Source organism: Sphaerodactylus townsendi, linkage group LG12, assembly GCF_021028975.2.
Source record: "Sphaerodactylus townsendi isolate TG3544 linkage group LG12, MPM_Stown_v2.3, whole genome shotgun sequence".
In the NCBI taxonomy this organism is placed as follows: domain Eukaryota; kingdom Metazoa; phylum Chordata; class Lepidosauria; order Squamata; family Sphaerodactylidae; genus Sphaerodactylus; species Sphaerodactylus townsendi.
Window position 1 is genome coordinate 36,013,388 of NC_059436.1, and position 22,416 is coordinate 36,035,803.

The 22,416-nt window shown below is 43.1% G+C and overlaps 2 protein-coding genes across 5 annotated transcripts; one reads left to right on the forward strand and one right to left on the reverse strand.

Annotated features, from left to right (window-relative positions):
- The first annotated feature begins 1,422 nt into the window (after positions 1 to 1,422).
- Positions 1,423 to 17,260, forward strand: WDR31 (WD repeat domain 31). 4 transcript variants are annotated; one of them, XM_048513577.1, is made up of 11 exons: positions 1,459 to 1,523; positions 4,882 to 4,950; positions 5,536 to 5,636; positions 6,415 to 6,535; positions 7,061 to 7,135; positions 9,753 to 9,897; positions 10,213 to 10,313; positions 11,073 to 11,140; positions 11,636 to 11,777; positions 15,118 to 15,280; positions 16,203 to 17,260. In XM_048513577.1, the coding sequence occupies exons 2-11, from the start codon at positions 4,924 to 4,926 to the stop codon at positions 16,361 to 16,363; spliced, it is 1,104 nt and encodes a 367-aa protein (XP_048369534.1). In that variant the 5' UTR covers positions 1,459 to 1,523; positions 4,882 to 4,923; the 3' UTR covers positions 16,364 to 17,260. The 4 variants fall into 4 exon arrangements, with proteins under 4 accessions (XP_048369536.1, XP_048369534.1, XP_048369533.1 ...); XM_048513578.1 differs by lacking the exon at positions 1,459 to 1,523 and adding an exon at positions 3,454 to 3,497; XM_048513579.1 differs by lacking the exon at positions 4,882 to 4,950 and having other exon boundaries at positions 1,423 to 1,523.
- Positions 17,261 to 20,105: 2,845 nt separating this feature from the next.
- Positions 20,106 to 22,100, reverse strand: LOC125442051 (RING finger protein 223-like). The gene has a single exon (XM_048513156.1). The coding sequence runs from the start codon at positions 21,696 to 21,698 to the stop codon at positions 21,111 to 21,113; it is 588 nt and encodes a 195-aa protein (XP_048369113.1). The 5' UTR covers positions 21,699 to 22,100; the 3' UTR covers positions 20,106 to 21,110.
- Positions 22,101 to 22,416: the final 316 nt, after the last annotated feature.

The following is a 22,416-nucleotide window of genomic DNA, read 5'->3' on the forward strand; positions in this document are numbered from 1 at the left end:
TGGTGTATGTCATTCTAGGATCTGGGAAACCCAGGTTCAAATTCACACACTGCCATGAAAACTTACCGGGTGCCATCAACCCTAGCATTTGGATGGAAGACCACTAAGGAATACCAGAGTTGCTGTGCAGAGGCAGGAAATGGCAAACCACCTCTGAACATCTCTTGCCTTGGAAACCCTACAGAGTCGCAATAAGTTGGTTGTGACTTGATGGCAAAACACGTACTCACAGCTAACCTATGGAACTCATTGCCACAACGCATAGTGATGGCTACGAGCTAAGATATGTAATCAAAATGTTATTGTCTGTACCTCTTCTGTTTAAACCACCTCTCATAATTTCCCCCTTTCTTTCGCTATAGCCATGAGCCGACCAGAGCTACAGTCTATACATCTGATATCTGATAAAGTGGCTCTAGCCCACTAAAGCTGATGTCCTAATAAATTGGCCATTTTTAAGGGACTACAGAATTGCTTTCTGGTTTTGCTGTAACATTGCTGACTTCTCATCATTTCTGTGAATACAGCTGTATTCAATTAACTATGAATACTTAATTGCCACTGTATGGACCTTACTTTGCTCTCTGAAAAGAACCTGCTGTATAAGGGAACAGCATAAGGACTTTAAGAAGAGCCTTCATATGAAACAAAAATATTTATTTTAGACTGTTGACAAAGCATAATTTAATTGGCTTGAGAAAGAACATGATTTTGAAATAAAACCTAATCCGGAGGTTTTATTGCCTCGGCTCCAGCTTACAAACCTCTAGTGCGTTACTCATTGCTTCACCTGTTGGATAGAATTACAAATTGAGACTGTATACATAACTTATTATTTGTACTGAACTCTAATATTGAGTGTATGTACGCTAGGGTGTAGTTACTAATGTTGTGCTTTCTATACACCTACTCTGTAAAAATGGTGGGTAACATTAGTCATGGCAACTAATAAAACCTACATGTTCAGAGGCAGTTTACCTCTGCAAGGGGCAGCAGCAGGGAGGGGGCTGAAGCCTTCATGCCTTCCTTGTAAACCTCCTGCAAGGTGGCTGCAATTTCAAACAGGATGATGAGTGTGCTGCTGGATCTTGTCCCTTTGGTATGATGCAGCAGGGTTCTTGGATGGCCTTTATGCCTCCTCCACTCTGCCACAAAAGCCACAGCAAGCCCACTTTCACATGGGGTCAAAAATCTTCCAGGCACGAGCAGCTCCCTGGCTCTCCTACTCCCGAAGTTATGCACAGCCTCTGCTCCCCGGAGTCGCCTTCAAAATCATCCATGTAGCTGCAGAGATTGGAGGGTTTCGGGTTGCTAATTGTGTCATGCAGCCAAGGAGTGCTGAATCCGAGCCCTGCCCTCTCTTGGTTTCAGAGGGGAAACCAAGCACGGAGCTCCATCAGACAGTCCCTCCCCGGCAGAAGCATCTCCGCCCCTTGGCGGCTGGTTGCCAGGGATGAAGTGGAGTGGCAGAGCAAAACTGGAAGGATGCAGAAAGCTGGAGAGATTCAGTGGGAGGCAGGCAGGTAAGGACAGGTGGGGACCGGGAGACAGACAGGGCCCCATTGTCCATCTAGCCCTGACAGAAATCACATTCGGAGGACCCATCAGAGAAAGAGAGAGAGTGTGTGTTCTCCAGAACATCCTATCAATAACAGCCTTGCTCAGATCTTGCAAACTGAGATTTGTGGCTTCCTTTAGGGCACAGGTGTCAAACTCGTGGCCCTCCAGATGTTATGGACTACAGTTCCCATCATCCCTTACCAGCATCATGCTGACAGGGGATGATGGGAACTGTAGTCCATAACATCTGGAGGGCTGCAAGTTTGATACTTGTGCTTTAGAGTCAATCTATCTCCTGTTGATTCTTCCTCTTTTCCTGCTGCCTTTGACTTCTCTTTGCATTATTGTCTTTTCCAATGACTCTTGTATTCTCATAATATGGCCAAAGTACGATAGCCTCAGTGTAGTCATTTTAACTTCCAGGGACAGTTCAGATTTGATTTGATCTAGAAACCACTTATTTGTCCTTTTGGCGGTCTACAGTATCTGTAAATCTTCCAACACCACATTTCAAGGGAATCTACTTTCTTCCTGCCAGCTTTCTTCATTGTTTAGCTTTCACACCCATCATGGTAGACCCCTGCAAAACAGATGTCGGACATTTCTCTCATTCCCACCATCTTGCCTGGGTTGCCAAATCTCCACCCAGTGGCTTCTTCTAACTGGGAGACTGGTCCCTCCTCCTTTCCAAGCATAGAAAAGGGGCAGCCTAAATGATCAAGGGGGTAGTGCCCCCTCCCTATAAAAAAAAAAGGCTGAGGCGTTAGGGGCTTTTTTGATTTCGACAGACCAACCTGAGATTTTCCTCCTTCTCTAATAATACTAGATTGTCATGAAAGGAGAGAGGCATTAATTGATGGCTGATTGGTTGAGCATACACAAAGTAAGATAATTCAGACACAGTCAACTTAGAATGGTTGTGAAAGAGGGTTAGACCAATTTATGTGGGATGGAACCATCAATACGTGTGAACCAGAATAGCTAAACAGAACCTCCACGTGCAGAGGCAGTTTGCTTGGTGGGACAAATGGGAGGGCTGCTACCTTTACGCCCTGCTTTGGGACTTCTTTTTGTGACCTCTGGACTGCATGGGCTTATGATCTGATCCAGTGGGGCTCTTCTTATGTTCTTCAAAAGTATACCTGCAAACCAGACAATATTTAGTTTTTTTGTTAGTGTACCCAAAGGCCTTGCTGGATTGAACCAAAGATCCACCTTCCCCTGCATACAGCAGCTGGAATGCTTCCACAAACAGGGCATAAATGCAAAAGCTCTCTTCCATTGCTTGCCTTTAGCACCTAGTATGCAGGGATATACTGCCTCTGACTATGGGGGTTCCATTTAGCTATGATGGATAATAGACCTGTCCTTCCTTTTTTGCCAGGTCAAACATCTTCCAAAAAATGATTATGAAGTTGATAATTTATATTGATGTTCTGTTGCTATGGGGAAGGGAAGCTCATGATGATGATGACAAAGTGGAGCATAATGCTTGGTTTGCAAGGGCTGAACAACAGATTATCCTTTAAATCTTTTGGATATAGAGATACGAGGCTTAGTTGTGTCTCACTGTTTGTTTAGCCAAGGGGGTGAAATTAGAATAGTCTCCAAGAATGCAGCCCGCGATACCTCTGGCAGCTATTTCATCCTCCAAATTCTTACAGGTGGTTGTTTCAATAGTACTGATTATGTTTCGAATATGAACCAATTTGTAAAAATAGGACTTTTTCCAGTCCTGCCATTGTTGGAGCTTCAGATAAATGCAACAGAGGAAATCTACCACCATGAATCAACTACAAGCATCCCTGGTTAGGGAAGAATCTAATTTCTTGGATTCTGACTGACAAAGGAAACGGAATTCTTTCAGCTGCATGAAAATCCTGGCCAGAAGGTTGATGGTTGCAGATTCCAAAGTCATTGTTGGCTCATTGTTCATGGTATGGTGCCGCAAATTGTGCATTTGTCTGTGTGTAATTCAAGTTGTGTCATTGCAAGCCTGTCGTTTCTTTATGAATTGCACATTTGGGTCCTGGAAATGGAAACCCAAACAACAGGCAGACAACATCAAGATTCAAAGAGCTGCAGTGCAAGATGATCCCTTGGTAAAGTCACCTAGGTTTTGTCGAAGGCTTTCACAGCCGGATTCAAGTGGTTGTGGTGGGTTTTCTGGGCTGTGTGGCTGTGGTCTGGTAGATCTTGTTCCTAACGTTTCGCCTGCATCTGCGGCTGACATCTTTCAGAGGTGTATCACAGAGAGAAGTCTGTTACACCCTGTTTGGTTAGAGGTATACATGGTAAGCATCCTTGACCTGGTTTGGCCCTGGTTAGTATTTGGATGGGAGACCACCAAGGAAGTCCAAGGTCACTAGGCCAGGAAGGATATGGCAAACTGAGCAGCTCTTGCCCTGAAAACTCTATGGGGTCACTACAAATTGTCTGACACTTGAACAGGGAAACATACATACGTACGTACGTACGTATGTACGTACGTACATACATACATACACGCATGCACGCACACATACATACATACATGTGCATCTTTACACTGATGTTTTCCAAGAAAGCCGTCACTCCTTAACCCTTTCCCCACATTGAAATTGAGAAGTTTCTAGGTCTGTTGTGATATGGAATGCAACATTAAAAAAAACAAAAGTTTGAAAATGCATTGGAGTTTTCAGCGGCCTCTAAGAGTGTGATCCTATGTATGCATACCTGGGAGCACAATCCACTGAATACCATAGGCCTTTTTTTTCTGAGTAAACCTGCATGGAATCATACTGTAGCTTTTTGGATCCCAGCCATTTTATTCTTTATATGGAACAGCATGGAAGAAAATCAATAAATTAAAAATCCCATACATTACAACAAAAGAAAGCTATTTAGTTCAGGAAAAGACAAAAATGTCAGTTTCAGGTAACACAATTTGGAGTGTTCTCTCACTCAAGAGTGGGAAGATGTCTTCCTATCCGACAGGAGGACCAAAGGAAGACTGACTTTGCAGGTGCCACTTCCATTACTTTTCACCCTGTCTTCTACCATTGCTGTGCCTTTGTGAAAAGACAACAGAAAGGCAGCTGTAATTGCACCTGTATTGAGTTTCTGTGCTGACTGACGGCCAGCAGGAAGAATGATTCACAATTGCATTTCAGTGCCTATATCACTAGACTTTCCACAGTAGAGGAAATTCAGGCCTCCTCAAATTTCCTGCCTAAAGGCCAGTTTTATAAACTTTTGACAAACCACAAAAAAATTGCAAAGAAGATAAAAGTTCATCACAGATCTTTTTTTCTCCCTCTTCCCCTAAAAATCAACATGCAGAATTACTGGACATCTCCTTAGTCACAGCAAGAAAAATTGGAAATGTTCCAGAGTGATCCATCAACTTGGGTACGAACCAGCATCTTACATTCCTTCTTGCTCCCTGCGTTTTTTACTTATGCAAGCTTCATGCAGGCCTAAACATTCCAAACATCTTTATAGGGTCAGATCCCCTGTAACATGCACATTACTTCCTTCCTTGTAACTTTATGGGCAGCAGAACAAACATGAGGTCCAAGGAGATCTAGGGCAGTAACATCAGCTGTATCAGTGGCCTTTGAGGATGGACCATTCATGCATGTTACCCTTCAGTGCTGCAGCCATGAAGGCAGGAAACCTGAACCAGCCCCACTGAGCCTACATAATAAACTGGAAAACTATTAGAAATAGAAGGGGTACACATTTGAATTGTACACCTCTCTGGATACTCTTACCATTCACAAAAATGTTATAACTAAAATACACTGAAATGATAAAGGAGTAATAGGCTTGACTGACAGATGGTTCTAGAGTCAGGAAGGAGGGGATGCTGGAACAGGGTAAAGATGAGCAGTGAATACAAGAGAATTAACCGGCCGAGTAGGCTCAGGATGGGCAGCGTGCTGTGATGTGAGCAAGTTAAGTCCCTTTTTAATTCCCTTCCTTGTCTTTCAGCCAGAGATTCTTGCCAGGCTAAGCTCTCCCCTTTCTGCTTTCTCGAGGGATATCATGGGGAAACTGCAGAGCAAAATTCGTAGCAGGCCCTCTAAATACAGGTAAGGGGGAATTGCTGGGTTGGCCATTGTCCTATTGAGCAACTCCTGCAACACTGTGATCTGGAAGGGAAGGGAAAGGTGGCAATGGCTTCAGTCCTTGGGCTTTGTTCTACTAGCAATGGCCCTTTCCTCTGCAGCATGAAGCCCTCTGTTAAGGCAAGACGCTCTAGGCATCTCTTGCATCAGGGTATGACTCCATGAGCAGAGGAAAACACTACCAAATGGGGAATGGATTTGTGGGCTTTCTCGCATGCTTGATCAATTTAACGTTGGTATTTATTCATCTGTTTATACCCCATTTATCTCCCCAGTGAAGGCCCAAAGCAGTGTATGGTGCTATTCTCTCCTCCATTTTATCCTCCCATCAGCGCACCTCTTGAGTTGGGTGAGGCTGAGAAAGAATGACTGACCAAAGACGACTTCTGCGGCAGAAAGAGGATTTGACCCTCCAGTCCAACACTCTAACCCCTGTACCTCACTGGCTTTCAGATATCATGTTTTTGATCTGCTGTTATTAATTTTTTTTCATATCGTGCCGAACAAGCACAGGGCACTTTACAGAGTACAGGATGACCCCAAGGAGATTACTATCTGAAAATAGACCCAGAGAACAAACTAGGGGAAGGGACAAAGATCGAGGTGGGGAAAAATCAAGGTCTGGGGCGATTTAGTTTCAGTAGGAGACTGTTGTACGAAAAGATGACTGAGTGGGACCACTGAACAAGGAAATCAACGCTTGGTACTGAATCCTCATTTCTCTTTTGCTCCTGCTTGACAGGGCTGAGGAAGAGAACCCACCCTCCAAGACTGTGTTGCAGTACAGCCCGGCTCACGGGGATGCTGTTGCTTCTGTGGCTTCCCTCCCACCAGATCTGTGCCTGTCAGGAGGAAAAGACAAGGTTGGTCAGGTGTCACTCTTGGCTGGCAACAGCACTGGAATCCTGCTGTAGAGCAGAGGTGTCCAGCTCTGGCCCTCCAGATGTTCATGGACTATGATTCCCATCAGCCCTGCCAGCATGTCCATGAACATCTGGAGGGCCAGAGTTGGGCACCCCTGGTCTAGACAGACTAGTGGTGTGTCGTGGTGTCCACTGTCTTAATAAGATCATCTACGTGACATGGGAACTGTGGCTTCAGAAAGATAGTGAATTGGTGGCAGAGTACCCACTTTACTAGTAGGAAGTCCCAGTTTCAATCCCTGACATCTCAGATGTTGAGAAAGTCTTCTCTATTTGTGCCTGAGACAAGCCGAAGGTCAGTGGCTACCCCATCAAACGATAGCTCCCGAATTATTTGCTTAAACCAGTTTGTATATAGTGTGCCAAATCATTAGTCCTAAGTAAAGTATTTTTAAAGCAGGAAAACCGTGATATTCCCTAAAATGACCTGTAAGAACCTATCAAAATAACCTTTCTTTTTTTCAGACGGTTGTTGTATACAACTGGAGATGTGGCACTGTGGTTAGGCGGTTTCTGGGACACGAACGGGAAGTCACAAAGGTAACTTGTGAGCTGGTTTGGCTAAAATATTGAATGCGGTTCAAGCAGGTCTTCGGTTCAGATCTTTCCACAAAGATCATGGCTTTCAACAAATCACAGTCAGTCTCTCCTAATATGCTGGCCTATTTAACCAGTCTGTTGTAAGGATTATAATGTGCTCATGTGTATGAAGCATTTTGGACATTAAAAGATATATAAATGCTGAATAGTATTATAGATCCTACCTGAAAACCTGGTTCTTTTCCATCCCTTTCTAAGCAGGTAGAGCGCAGTTCGCACTAAGTGAAAGGATGACCTCTGTTGGTTGGCAAACCAGGGCACCAGGCAGCTCCAATGAACCACAAAAATATTCTGCTAACAGCTTTTTCCTTCAGCACCCCCTCCCTCTGGAATGGGGTTTCAGAGGAGACCACATTCCTCCCAGTCTTTACAAAAATGTGCAAATCTGTATTATTTGGGAGGCGTCACTGTTGAGGGTGCTTGCTCATTAATTATTATCTTTTTGGCAGGCAGATTGTCCCTGTTCATTAGTTTGATGTGTCAGTTTGATGTCTGTTTTAATTGAAAGTTTCCCTGGATTATTAGAACAGTGGACTAGAATTTTTTGGCAAATGAAGAAATATTTTTTTAAAAACAGTTAATACCTTGGAGTAGTTGCTGGCCATCCATTCCAGGGCCAATGTCACAGTGGGACCAGTAGCACTGTGTGATGGTGAGAGGGTCAAACTAAGATCTGGCAGACCAAGGCTGGAATCCCCACTCAACTATCGAAGGTTGCTGGGTGACCCTGGGCCAGGCCGACCTACCATACAGGGTTGTTGTGAGGATAAAATGAAAGAGAGGAGAATGATATAAGCCATTTTGGGTCCTCACTGGGAAGAAAAGGGGGATATAAATGAAGTAAATAAACACTGTACCTCTGGAACAGTAGTTTCCTTCATTGAAGAATATTTTTTTAAAAATCTGAGTGAGTATAATGATGAATTGGGGCGGGAGAAACTGCTCAAAGAGACAAACGGACATCTTAAGGAAGCATTTTTAAAACTTTTTGATGCTGTCTCTTCCTAGATGCTAAACTACACAGATCTTGAGCTCAACCACAGGGTTCTGAGAGTTTCTATTGGTAATAAAGAGACCAAAGAAATCCCTGGCTTTCCTTTTTATGCCTTTGAATCCCCATCTGGAGATATTGCAGCCCCACCTGGTGAGAAAATCTGGCTACAGCCCTATATTAATCAAGATTCTGCTGTCTGCTAAAGGCAGGTCATAAAAACACTGGAGAGTGAGAAAAGAATCTTTTTTTGTATAATTATGTATATAAAAGCATTTGTATTGTTCAAAGGGCAATACATATTATTGCAGTAATCCTCATGACTGGCACCTCTTAAGTCTTTGGCAGAGGTATTTGTTTTATTGTTGATTAGTACTTATGTGCTATGATTTATGTGCTTTTCACAGCAGTTTGCTACAAACTTATGTTTGTGCCAGATACAAAATCACTCAGAACTTTTACCTATTCAAACTAAATATTTTACATTTATTGTAGGAACATTTCTAGATAGGATAGAATAGGGTGTATAAAATTTCCTAATCTAGTCTGACTAGGGTGGAGAGAGAAGAGTTTGGATTTATAGCCCACCTTTCTCTCTTGTAAGGAGACTCAAGGTGGCTTACAAGCTCCTTTCCCTTCCTCTCCCCACAACAGACACTTTGTGAGGTGGGTGGAGAGTTCCAAAGAACTATAAATAGCCCAAGGTCACCCAGCAGGAATGTAGGAGTGCGGAAACCCATAAGGTTCACCAGATAAGCCTCTGCCACTCAGGTGGAGGAGTGGGGAATCAAACCCAGTTCTCAAGATTAGAATCCACCTGCTCTTAGCCACTACACCTTGTTGGCTCAGATGGAGAAGTATGGATGTGTGCAAGTGGAGGTATGAGAAGAAGCAGGAAGGAAGGATGTTTCCCTGAGAGTGGCAGTCTGCACATCAAATGAATAATGACAGAGCAGCAGATAAAGAATGCTCAGTGTCTTGACTTCTCTATCTGTCTGACTCTTACTAGTCAAGTTCCTCTCTGAAGAGACAGAACAAAGTCCTTCACTTCCTATAAAACCAGCATGAGTAAATGCAATCAGTATCAACACAACATCAGCAGCACTGATAATCTGAACCATAAAAAACAGCAGCAGATCAATACACACAGAGAAATCTTAGGCTAGGAGATGAGAGGGATGGATGAGAGGGATGACCAGGATAATAAAGTGGTCCAGCAGGAGGCCAAGCCAAGTCCCATATTGCTGCTACTGACCAAGCCTTAGCCAGATGGCCATACAGGGATATCAGCTTTATTGTGGCTTGGTTTGCAGCTAACTGCTAGTGGCCTCTTGAGCAACAGCCTTCTTCACACCTTAAAGGGCCTGTCTCCCTTTGCTGATGAAGACTTTACCAATGACATGAAGTAATGTCGTTGTGTTGACGTTGTGTTGATACTGATTGCATTTATTCACAGTCGCAGTGCTATGCCAGTACAAACAGCATGGTTTTCAGACAACCTGTATGCCAGGTTTTCTAAAGGGGAATAAGGTCTGCTTGAACCCACCATTATTGTCTCTTGCCTAGGTCACCGGCTTCCCCCATTCCAACTGGCTTTTCAGTGCATCCCGAGACAAAACAGTACTGCTGTGGCAGTTGCATGGCACTCTTGGGCCAGCTCAGTGTTTCTCAGGACACGATCTGGTAGTCACCGGACTGGCTGCTAGCCCAGGTGAGGGAAATGTGACTCTCATCTCAGACTTCTAAAACCTGAGCCCTCCAGAGGAGGGCGGTCTGTAAACCTAATTAATTAATTAATTAATTAATTGATTGATTGATTGATTGATTGATTGATTGATTGATAAAAAGCTGTACAGACATGCAGAATAATGCACTTTCAATCCACTTTGAAGCTGGATTTTACTGTGTGGAATAGCAAAATCACTTGCAAACAATTGTGAAAGTCAGTTGAAAGTGTATTATTCTGCATGTGCAGAAGGGGCCTAACTTGCCATGCTTTTTCACTAACACTGTCTTGCTTGTTCAGCTTTCCGACAGCTCTGCACAGGTTCCCGTGACAACACTGTCTGCCTGTGGGACATAGAGACAGGTGACTGTTTGCACAGAGCTCCCATTTCAAGGAACCTGGTAAGACCAAATGAAATCTCTCTGTTTCTACATGGAAAAGAAAAATCTTTACAAATTAGACATGTCAAAGATGCAAATATTTTTTAAAATAGTGATAGTACTGTCACTATTTTCTTTGATATATGTCAACAGAGCCTCCATGTTCAGAGGCAGTATACCACTGAAAACCAGATGAGAAAAACAATATGGAGAGGATTTCAGGTCCTCTTTGGTACTCTTTGGAGAACCCTAGTTGGCCATGGTTGAAAATAGGATACTAGATTTAGACAGACCTGTGGTCTGATCCTATCAGGGCAGGTGTTGTGTTCTTCTAAATTATATGCCATTAAGGGTTGAATTGAATTGTGTTCTTCTAAAATAATTTGACAAATTTGTGTAGGATGTGATCACTAGCCATAATTTATCATTGCTAAATGGAACCTACATATGCAGAGGTAGTATACCTCTCTGTTCCAGGTATTGAGGGCAGGCAACTGTGGAGGGCTACTACCATCATGGCCTGCATGTGCGAAAGCATCTGGCCAGCCACTATATAGAAAAGGATGGTCCTGTAGGTCTGATCTGGTTGTACTCTTCTTATCTTCTGAAGAACTTTGTACCTATGCCGGCAATGTTGTTCAAGAAATAATTGCAACAAATTCTTTGACAACAATACTGCCTGCTTGCAATTTGACCTTGCATTATCCAAAGCTGCTCTTGAACCTAGTGCTCTACGTGCATAGAAATAGCATCTCTGCTGCCATTATTTCTCTCCTGCAGGTAACACACCTTTGCTGGATTCCTGGTGAGCCATATGTCATCCAGACATCAGAAGATAAAGCAGTCAGGTCTGAATTTTGCATGAATTCAGCATCTCAGGAGAGAAGTGCTCATTAACATTTAGATCTGGAATTGTTTTAAGAGATCCCCCCCCCCCTTTTATGATGCTACTATTGAGGCTGTTTTTCCTAGAGCGTTGAATAGCAAGGTGAGAGCAGAGCGGCTTTTAAAACTTCTTCTCCCTACTGCTAAAACTCTTCTAGAGAAAATTTACAAGTAGACCAGGTAGTTTGGGGTGACAAAATATCATGGGCTAATGCAGGAGGGATCGTAGATCAATGGAAGAGCATATCCTTTGAATGCACAAAGTCATTCTCAATCTCCATAATTTCCCAGTGAAAAAGATCTCAGGAGCAGGTGCTGAGAAAGGCCCCTCTCTGGATAGGACCCTGAAGAGCTTTCTGCCAGGCAGAGTGGACAATGCAGAGCTAGATGGGACAGTGGTCTCTTTAAGGCACCTTTCTGTTCTTCAGCTCCAGGTGTTTCTATATTATTCATTCCAGGATCTGGGACACTCGGGAACTGCAGGTGGCGCATTGCTTTCCTGCCAAACAGCACATCCAGACATCCTGCGACGTGAGCTCAGACGGGCACTACTGTGTCAGCAGCAGCTCCGGATTTGGTGGGGAAGGCTGTGAAGCTACGGTGAGGCAAAGCCTGAAAGACCTCCACTGACAAAGTACAACCACAGACCAAGAAAGCAGAATGGTGGTAGTGCAGGATAGAGTTAGCAAAGGCTCTTTAATCGTCTGTCCCTTTCCCTCATAAAGGCCCCTTCCGCACACGCAAAATAATGTGTTTTCAAACCACTTTCACAACTGTTTGCAAGTGGATTTTGCCATTCCGCACAGCTTCAAAGAGCACTGAAAGCAGTTTGAAAGTGCATTATTCTGCATGTGCGGAATGAGCCAAAGAATGCTCTGTCCAAGATGCCTAGGCTCCCCATGAAAATATGCAGTTCCCAGGGTTTCTTGGGGAAAGGGACTGACTATTAAAGCATTTTTAATGTTGACATGTTTGGTTATCCACTTCTGTCCTGCTTTTTGTATGAACAAGCAAAAGGGTACACTGTGTCCAAAATCAGGGTGGGGGAATCAAACACTGTGAAAATAGTGTAATGATTACAATTGACAAAGTTACTTATGAAGTCACATGGAACAAACATCACATTCAGACCTGGTAACAGTTAAAGCAATACAGATCCATCAATACACACATTTAGAAACCAGAGTCAAGGTCTTATATACTGAGACATTCAGTCATCAACATAGATAAAATTCAGGATCAATGTCAAATCCTTTGTATTCTGGCCCTTTCTGCACAAAATGTTTGTAATACATTTTCAATCCCGCTCTTTACCCTGATGTATGACTGCAATCCCTCAAAATGATTCATGGCTGCCATTACATTTTCCCCTTTTTTAAGTTAGTTGTCGAATCGACGCTTCGAAGCTTCACAGTTTCGTTCATTGATTCTCTGCACCTTGTGTAATTGATGCTCTGAAGACCAACAAATAAAAAACCAAACAGAAATAATGACAATGAACAGGCAAGGGGTGAGCTCGGTGACATGATCAAATGGCACCAAGGAGGAAATTTGGGGACAGCATGGAAGTTTGGGGAAAGTAGCAAATAGATCACACAGCAAGTGAAGCCATTTTGAAAACGTTACAGGTAAATCATCATTTTAAAAGGCGATTCACTGAAAATGTTTTGAGGCTGACAATAAAAACATTTTAAGAACCAAAAGAGGAAAAACAATGAAGACTCTATGAAGGAAATAGTTGATTTCCTACCTCACAACATTTTAAAAGTTTCATGCAGAAAGGAGCTACTTTAAACATAAACAACATTCAGGATCAACAACCTGATGAATATCCAGATTAAAAACTTGTTTTGTTACAGTTTCATCAGAAGACTTCCCCATCTTGTCCAGGTAAGATCACTATAAAACATATTCTAGAAAATGTCCTGTTCCCATAATTAATTGCAGACAATAGGAAAAGTAGCTGTTCCAGTACCAGCGTTGCATTCAAGAACAAAACAGCTATTTGTTTAAATAAATACCAGCCACATCAATATAATCATAGTGGTGTCAATAGGATTTCACTTAAATGAGAAGCAACTGTGATTTATCGTTTAAAAACATTTTCACCACACCTGTGTGAATGCTCAAATGGATTTTATCATGTTTACTGTAATAGTTATTGTGAACATAACAAGAGATTGCTTTGTAGAATTCAACTGCATATATTTCTTATAATAGTCTGAGCATATAATGAGGTTGTATAATTGAAGTAATGCTGGTGTGGATCCATCTTTGGGATGTAGAAGGTTCTATGGCACACAGCTGTCAATGAGTCAGCAACCATATTTAATTAGATAGTCCACAGTGACAGATATAAAAATCACTCACCATGCTGAAAATGGCATACTTCACGTATAATCAAGGCTGCCAGCTCTTTGTTCTTGAATACCAGACTGCAAAATATGTATGCTTTTTTTATTCAAAGGTATGTATAATAATAATGAAATATAATGGGAACAAGAAATTTTCTGCCACATGTATTGTCGAAGGCTTTCACGGCCGGAATCACTGGGGTGCTGTGTGGTTTCCGGGCTGTATGGCCGTGTTCTAGCAGCATTCTCTCCTGACGTTTCACCTGCATCTGTGGCTGGCATCTTCAGATGATCCTCTGAAGATGCCAGCCACAGATGCAGGTGAAACGTCAGGAGAGAATGCTGCTAGAACACGGCCATACAGCCCGGAAACCACACAGCACCCCAGTTTCTGCTACATGTTTTGCAATGATCAGGATGGAGCAGACTTCTGAGGAAATGGTAACAAAACAAGTTTTTTTCTGGAAAATCATCAGGTTGTTGATCCCAGACTTTGTTTACATTTAACAGAATAGAAAGAACTTGGCTTTTATCGTGGACTGTATCTATGTTGATGACTGAGTGTATGGATAGAGGACGTAAGACCTTGGCTCTGATTTCTAAGTGTGTGTATTTATGCATGAGTATTGCTTTTTTTAAACTGTTACCCAGTGTGATGTTTGTTCGTTTCATGTGATTTCTTATGTGATTTTGCCAAGTTCTTTTTGGACAGCTGGGGCTATGAAAATGGATTTAAAAGAATGCAGGCAACAACTGCTAAAGTCACAGCAAGTGCAAGGGAAGACCAGGATGATTTTCTGAAGGGGTAGGTGGGTTTCATTTTAAAACAAAAGCTCAGTGGCATCTTAAATAACTAACAACATTTATTTCAATATGAACTTCCACAAGCTGTTCAGTTCACTTCACACACTTCAGATGTGTGAAGTGGAGATCACACTGGGAATTTTTTTCCTGGGGAAGATTATGGGGTTGGGGGTAAGACAGGGGGCGGGAGGGGGGGGTTGTGCAAATTCTGTCATGACTCAGGTACAAATTTGTGGTGTAAGGGAAAAGGGAAGAGTTGACAAAGAAAACTTAAGCTTGAAACCCGTTATTACCTGCCAGAGAGCCACCTTTTTAAGAAGAGTTTGGATTTATATCCCCCCTTTCTCTCCCGCAGGAAACTCAAAGGGGCTGACAATCTCCTTGCCCTTCCCCCCTCACAACAAACACCCTGTGAGGTAGGTGGGGCTGAGAGAGCTCATAGAAGCTGTGACTAGCCCAAGGTCACCCAGCTGGCGTGTGTGGGAGTGTACAGGCTAACCTGAATTCCTCAGATAAGCCTCTACAGCTCAGGTGGCAGAGCTGAGAATCAAACCCGGTTCCTCCAGATTAGATACATGAGCTCTTAACCTCCTACGCCACTGCTGCTACTAGCATGGATTATTTAAATGTGTCCAGATGTGCTTGACCGTAGAATTGTAGCTGGCATGAACTTAAATAATAATGTAGAGCACAGTGATATAATACTGCATTCACAAACCGATCTGGATAATGAGTGGGACTTGCAGGATTCCTCCCAAAGATATGCTACTTTTCCTTTCCAGCTCTGGGACCTGCGGCAGACCAGAAGTAGCATCCGTGAGTTCCGGGGCCACTTCCAAACCACAGCATCTTGCATCTTCCTCCCAAAATGCCTCACCACCTTCCCTACCATTGCCACTTCATCACACGATGGCACGATAAAATTGTGGAGCCAGGATACTGGAGGTATAATAAATCTCAGTTGCCAGGGAGCAACCGAGTGTAAAAATTATCTTCCTGACTCAGGTCAGAGTCCATTTTGTTCAGCATTTTGATTACAACATGAGATAGCCAGGTGACTCTCAGAAGACAAGTAGGATGTGATGGCACCAGCCCTCTCCCACAGGATCTCCTCAGCACTTGGTGTTCAGAGATGTACTGCCTCTGATCATGGAGATTCCATTTAGTTTTCATACCTTTTGATAAACTTATTCCTTTTTCAAGGAATTTGTCTAGCTCTTTATAAAGAGCATCTAGGCTAGCAGCAGGAGTGTGAAAATGGCCCTGGAAAAAGCTAAGTAGGCCCTGTGCTGCTACATTCCAGTGCTGTAGGAGTCACTCAGGTCAACATGTGCATTGGCTCACCCAGGGCTTCCTCCTGAAAACTGGCATCAGTGTGGGAAAAAATGGTGAACTGCACCAGTCTCCATTATAATTGGTGCAGGGTCTGAGCCAGGTGGCCCCTGAGGCTCTGGCAGAGTTGTTGGAGCTTGGCTGTGCTTGCTCCTTCTGGCCACCAGTGGCCCAATGTGACATTTCCCTGTAAGACAAATGGCCAAATTACCCTTGGCTACCAATCATCACTACATCCTGTGGCAGTTGAGTTCTGTAAGTCAACTGCAGATTTTCTGCAGAAGTATTTCCTAACTACAGGTTGTTTTGATTTTGTTTTAAAAACCTCCTTGTTTGTTTTCCCCAATTTCCAACCCCTGCACAAGGATGGGATTCAAATACCAGAGACCAGATCCTGACTCCCACCCTGTAACAGCTTAGGCAAGGGCAATAGTAAAATACACTCTTGCAGGTATCCAGTTATGGCCTTTGGCCATTTGGGAAGGAAAAGGCAGGCTGTATATGAAATGACCTCCATGCTTTGATTTCTCCCCAGCCTGCCTCACCACCACCTGCCTTGAAGGGTCTGGGCCTCTGCCTTCGCTATCTGCTAGTGAGACCGGCGGCCTCCTCTGCGCCAGCTCCAATTCTGGGATTCATCTGCTGAGAGTCAGTTCCGCAAAAGGACTGGAGCTACTGGAGGTGGCCAAGTTTTGACCCTAAGAGACCAGCTACCATGGCGAACTATGGCATCATGAGAGAATGTGCAGTGTATGGATAGATGGGGTAGAAATCTGCATTGGGATGTGTGGCAATTTCATGAAACGAAAGCAGCAATGGATAAGAAGTCTTTCATGTTGAGTTTTGTGCTGCTGTTAACGTAATGCAGGGGCTCAACTGGTGGAGGTGGCTGGCCTTATAGTGGCCAGGTCCAGTCAGCAGAGACCTGAGGGCTCTTTTTGCTGATTGAAGCACAGCAAAAACATACCTCATGGCAGAGCAGTGCCTTGTGATTCGTCCACAGTTCACACTGCTTCTACCTGGACAGTTCTTTAAAAATGCAATAGCAGGTGGATGGTATAGATTAGTTACTGCCCTGTTTCTCTCCACCCAAAATTATTTAAGTCGGTCAATCATAGTTATATTTCACTGTTTCAAGGAATGCAGGGTGCTCTACCAGGAATGAGATAATCCCATTTCAGCCCTCACAATAGCCCTGGTCATACCCAACAAGCTTCATGGTTCAACTGGGCACTTAACTTATTTTTGGAAATTAGAATGTCCAGTTATAAACAGACAGACATGAGTTCAAATTCCCATTCTGCATGAAGCTCATTGGACCCATCACTTCTTAACCTAATTTACCTCACAAAATGGAGGAGGGATAGCCACATATGCTACTTTCAACTCCTTAAGGGATAGGTATATGTGTGAGGGAGGAAATCTAACAAATTACATTAAACCTGAATATCCCCAATCTATTATATCTTTGTTTTTTCCTTTCTTCAAGAACTTCAAGGCTGTATATGTGGGATTATACCACTTTATCTTTACACCAGTGAATGGGTTAATACAGGGAATACAGGGGAATCTGAATACCTGGCACAGACAGAAATTCCCAAATACTCATACTAAGATCACAGTATAAAGCTTTAATTAGGCAGAAGAAAAAAGCATATTCTAGATGCCAATGGGAAGCACTGGCCCAAGCCGTGACCGAGAAAAACGAAGCCCATTTTTGGGCATTGGTCTCATCTGGGATGGGTTCATGCTGCACAGTTTTAAATGCACAGATACCTGGTGACATTTGGTTTAAGCATTTCTCCCAAATTTTCGATTCCTCCTTGATCCCTAAGTTACTCCCAGACTTAACAAGAAAGGGTGCTTTTGATGACCTGCGCCTATCTCCAAATTGGCCTTCAGTAAGGGAGAAAGAAATAGAGAACTTGATCAGTTCTATTAAAACCGGGAAAGCTCCCGGTGAAGATCTGATTCCGAATGATGTGTTCAAAACATTTCCATCCTGGTGGGTACCAATTCTTGCCAAACTTTTCACCCAGATTAACAATACTGGCAATTTCCCTAGTGGATGGAAAACCAGCATAATTGTCCCTATACATAAAAAAAGGAGACAAAAATGACCCAAAGAACTATCGCCCAATAAGCCTATTGAACACGGCCTCTAAAATATATGGCAAATATCTCCTTGGAAAATTAGAAGATTGGGAAATTGAAAATCACATAATACATCCACAACAGGCAGGATTTAGGAAGGGACAAGCTACAGTTGATCACTGCCTTGTATTATACCAACTAGCTCATTCAGCCATAAGAGGCCCAACGAAGCCTTATATACGGCATTTGTTGATTTGGCCTCTGCTTTTGACTCAGTATGTAGAGAAAGACTCTGGTGGAAACTGCTGAACACAAATATGGATAAACGCTTACTTCTCCTTATTAGAGAGCTGCACGAGGACACATGGATCAAAAGTCAGAGTAAATACATCAGGCTCTCTAACAGATGGGTTTAGAGCAGGAAAGGAGTCAAGCAGGGCTGTTTACTTGCCCCCACCTTATTCAACCTTTTATATTAATGACATAATTCCCAAACTGACCGCCATGAATTTGTTGCCTCGCTAGGAAAACAGAAAATTTCAATTCTGCTATACGCAGATGATATGGTCCTAGTTTCACTTACAAGGAATGGTTTAAGGAGACTCCTATATGGTTTGGGTGAGTATTGCAGAGAGGAGGCCCTCTCCATAAACTATTCCAAAACTAAGGTAATGGTGTTCAAGAAAAGACCAAGAAAATACAGTTGGAACATCCATAATATTCCTATAGAGCAATGCAATAATTTTAAATATTTAGGAGTTACATTCAGTCCTTCACTAAATTGGAATGCCCATTTAGCAGTGGTCAAAGCAGCTGCTCAAAAAATCTGTTAGCAATAGTGAGATTTTATCATACAAAAGGAGGTCATTTAGTTGATCCAGCCCTAAAAAATTTTAAAATTAAAGTTATACCTATGCTACTCTATGCTATAGAGATTTGGGGATGGAATGTACAAGTCCTACATAAAATAGAAACTATTCAAAACTTCTTCCTTAAACGCATTCTGCTACTCCCCCAAGGAACGCCAGCTGCCCTCCTCAGGGCAGAACTCGGTTTGCCTTCTATTAAAGCTCGAGCTGAATTGGCAATCTTGAAATACGCTAAAAAGAGTTCACTAAAACCAACTTCGTTTGGGAATCAAAGTTTGCAGATACTACTTAAGGCCTCGAATTACATAATACCCCCTAAATAATATATTGCTCAGTTATTCTGTTCCAGATCATTTATTCTCTTCACCAATTTTAAATCACGACCTTCGGGACTGGATATTCAAAGGGGATAACTGTATGGACAGAGATATAATTTTACATTCCAAGTTTGCTCCCTGGTATAGTCACCTTAATTGGTATCATCACAGAGCCCCCTATCTTGCTGGCATTACTCAGTTTAAGATAAGGAACGCTATGACAGCATTGCGATTTCAAACAATGCCAACAAATTATTTAGAAGGCAGATATGCCAAAATACCAGCTGAACAACGAATTTGTATCTGCAAACAGGAAGTAGAGGATTTACCTCATTATGTTCTGAACTGCCCCTGTAAGAGCCTAGGGCTAAGTTTTTGAATAGTTTTATATCCCTGTCCCAGGTATATTATGACTCAGACAAATTATACCTTCTCCTTGCGGATTTGGATCCCTATATATCCTATAGGGTTGGCCTATTCGCCTTGGCAGCTACAAAGATTCGCTCCAACAATGTAATAAAGCAAATGATCAAACCTAAACTGGTTTAAGTTAGGTGGGAATACAATTCAGACATATTGTAGGGGGGAAAGTGAAAGATTTAGTGTTCAATGATGGATTTTTAGTGAATTTTTTTTCTTTTTTTTCTTACCTGTTGGAATAACAAGTTGGCTCAGAAGTTGTAATGTAACAATATTGTAATACTGTAATGGCCTATGGCTTTCAATAAAATTGATGATGATGAATACCTGGCTGACAACAGGTGAATAAAGAAGGAGTCTGTACACTTAAAAATTGGCAGTCTTAATCTTTGAAACTAGCAGATCCACTAGTCTTTTTTAACCAGCTTTATAGAGGCCAAGAATGCAAAATTAATAGATGCAGCATGCTGTATAAAAAAGTGGTTCTCAACCTTCCTAATGCCACGATCCTTTAATACAGTTCCTCATGTTGTGGTGACCCCCAACCCTAACATTTATCCATTTTACAGATGTCTTAGGCGACCCCTGTGAAAGGGTTGTTCGACCCCCAAAGGGGTCGCGACCCACAGGTTGAGAACCGCTGGTATAAAAGATGACACAGACCCTCAGCAAACCAGACAAATAAGTATTTCTGTGCAAATTTTACAGGGAGTGCCCCATCAAATAATTTTCAATACATTAATTTCCAAGTTTTTTAAAATTAACCCATCACCACACACAAGCTTCCCTTACAATAGACAGCATTCCAAAATTCTCTACACAATTAGCCACGTGGTAAGACTCAGGTGTCAAGATCAGATCTGCGGAATAGATTAGTTTCAGGTATTCAGGGCACCGCAGCAGCATCTACAGTTAGTGGGTAGGTCCATTCGGAGGTTCAGAGTTGTTCAGTTCTTGGTAAGAGAGTGGGGAGGGGGCATTTCTTGGGTCTTTCATTGGTAGGTAATGATGGTGCTTTCCCAGAGGTGGTAGAGCTGTCACACCTCTTCATTCCAGCTATGCAGACTCAAGAGTCAGATCACTTGTCTATTTAGCTGAATAACCCCCACTGTGACTGACAGCAGCTCTCCAAGGATGCCTCCGGCCCAGCAATTTGAGATCCTTTAACCTGGAGAAGTTGAGAGGTTAGAGCTCCTCCTTCCCTACTGCATTGTGTAAGTGCATAATACAGGACAGCCTGAGAATAGTAGCCCTTGATTTTTTATTTAAAAAAATAGTTTCTAGTCCACATAGTTGTAAAGTTCGGCTTGAAAGCCAGTTGACCATACCTGGTGGAACCTCACAAGCAACCAGTAGACTGAGCAGAACTTCCATGGTTTTAAAGGTGCCAGACCTGTGGTTTGTCGTCATTCCAGAATTCTGCAATACATGATACTTATTTTGGACTAATTTTGTTTTAGAACCGAACACCCCCTCTTCTCTTGAATATTTAAAATGGATCCTTGACCGTGCACTTACCAAGAGCCATTACCTCTCCTTCCTATACTGAAGGCTCAGTAGGAAACAACAAATTTACTCTAAAACGTAGAGACAGCTGATACAGGCCCAAGTTGCCAGTGTCTCCCAAGAAGGAAAATGCAGCTGGTCATTTACACCTGCCTGGTATACATTTGCGCGTGCACACACACAAAACCCTTCAAGCCAGGTACTGAAAATAAACGTTGAAGGAAACTCTGAACCAATCTAGACACGGTGTGGCAACCCAAGAATCAGAGCTGCAGGCAGTATTACCAACACAAAGAGCAGGGCAGCAGCACAGAGAACAGTGGGGTAGTTTTCCAATAGAAGACGACCCACCTCCCGATATACAGATCTGCGGGGTTGAGTGCTAATGAAGTTCTGGGGTCGATTGTCTTGGGAGATGGCTTTGTACAAATCCACTGTCACGAGCATCTGCACGCCCGGCTCGTTAGAGTCCCCTGGGAGCTTTTTCAGCCAGCACAGGTGAAATCCATCCATCCAGACCTCTTCAAGCTCTCGCATCCATGGAGGGAACTGCTGGATGACTTCCATGTTAGCTGGGAAGCTGGGGACCCCTTTCTGGGGAAGAGGGATGCTCTCTCGGCAGAGGGGGCACTGAAAGGTCTGGTTTGGCTTCAGGAAGGCACATAGTCTGGCCAAACACTCGAAGCAGAAGGTGTGAGAACATGGCAAAAGCAAAGGGGTGTTGAACACGTTGTTGTAGGCAAGGTAGCAAATGGGACACTCGGGAGTAGATGCCTCCGTCTGCTCTTGCCCAGTTTGGTTTGCAGGAGTAGCAGAAACATCCATCGCTTACCTCTTCCCCCTGTCCATTTCAGCAGCTGCTTAGTACCAATTGGGCTCAGAGCTATTTTCCAGACTTCCAGGGGATGAATGCTTCTCTCTATTTCAGCGCTGTTGCTGAAATGATAATCTGCTATATTCCTTCAATGGCCTTTTCTTCTCCTCTCACAAGAGGAGGTCTCACCAACCACAAATTCAGATGGCCAGCAAAACATCCCTCTCATCTGTCAACACATCTGCAGATTCTAGCAGTACTGGGAAGGTCTTATGAGGGTCTTCCCAGCTGCTTCGTATATCCAATATTCCACAGGAGCACAGACGTTCCAGATGCCAAGGTTACCTCTGACTGCTCTATGGATCTCTGAAGCTCTCCAGTCCAATTCTCAAGCCCAGATCCTGGGCCTCCAATCTGTTGGAGAGTCTTGGCAACAGATAGTTAGCTCCAAATGTTTCTTTCAGCTTGAGCCAATAAGTTCCTCTCCTAAGCAACCGGGACTTGTCCAAGCTAGCTTGTCCGGTCTGGCATGATGAGGCAGAGAGAGCAAGCAAACAAAGCAAGTCAGTTATGACCAGGGCCAGTTATTCCATAACAGAAAACTGCTGCCAATCCTGGGGAGTAGCTGTGGGTTTGCATGTTTGTTGCATTCACACTTTAAACGTGTCCCTAAAAATGTAACCAGGGAGACACACTAAGCATGTGCCCAAGGAAAACCAAGGTAAGATG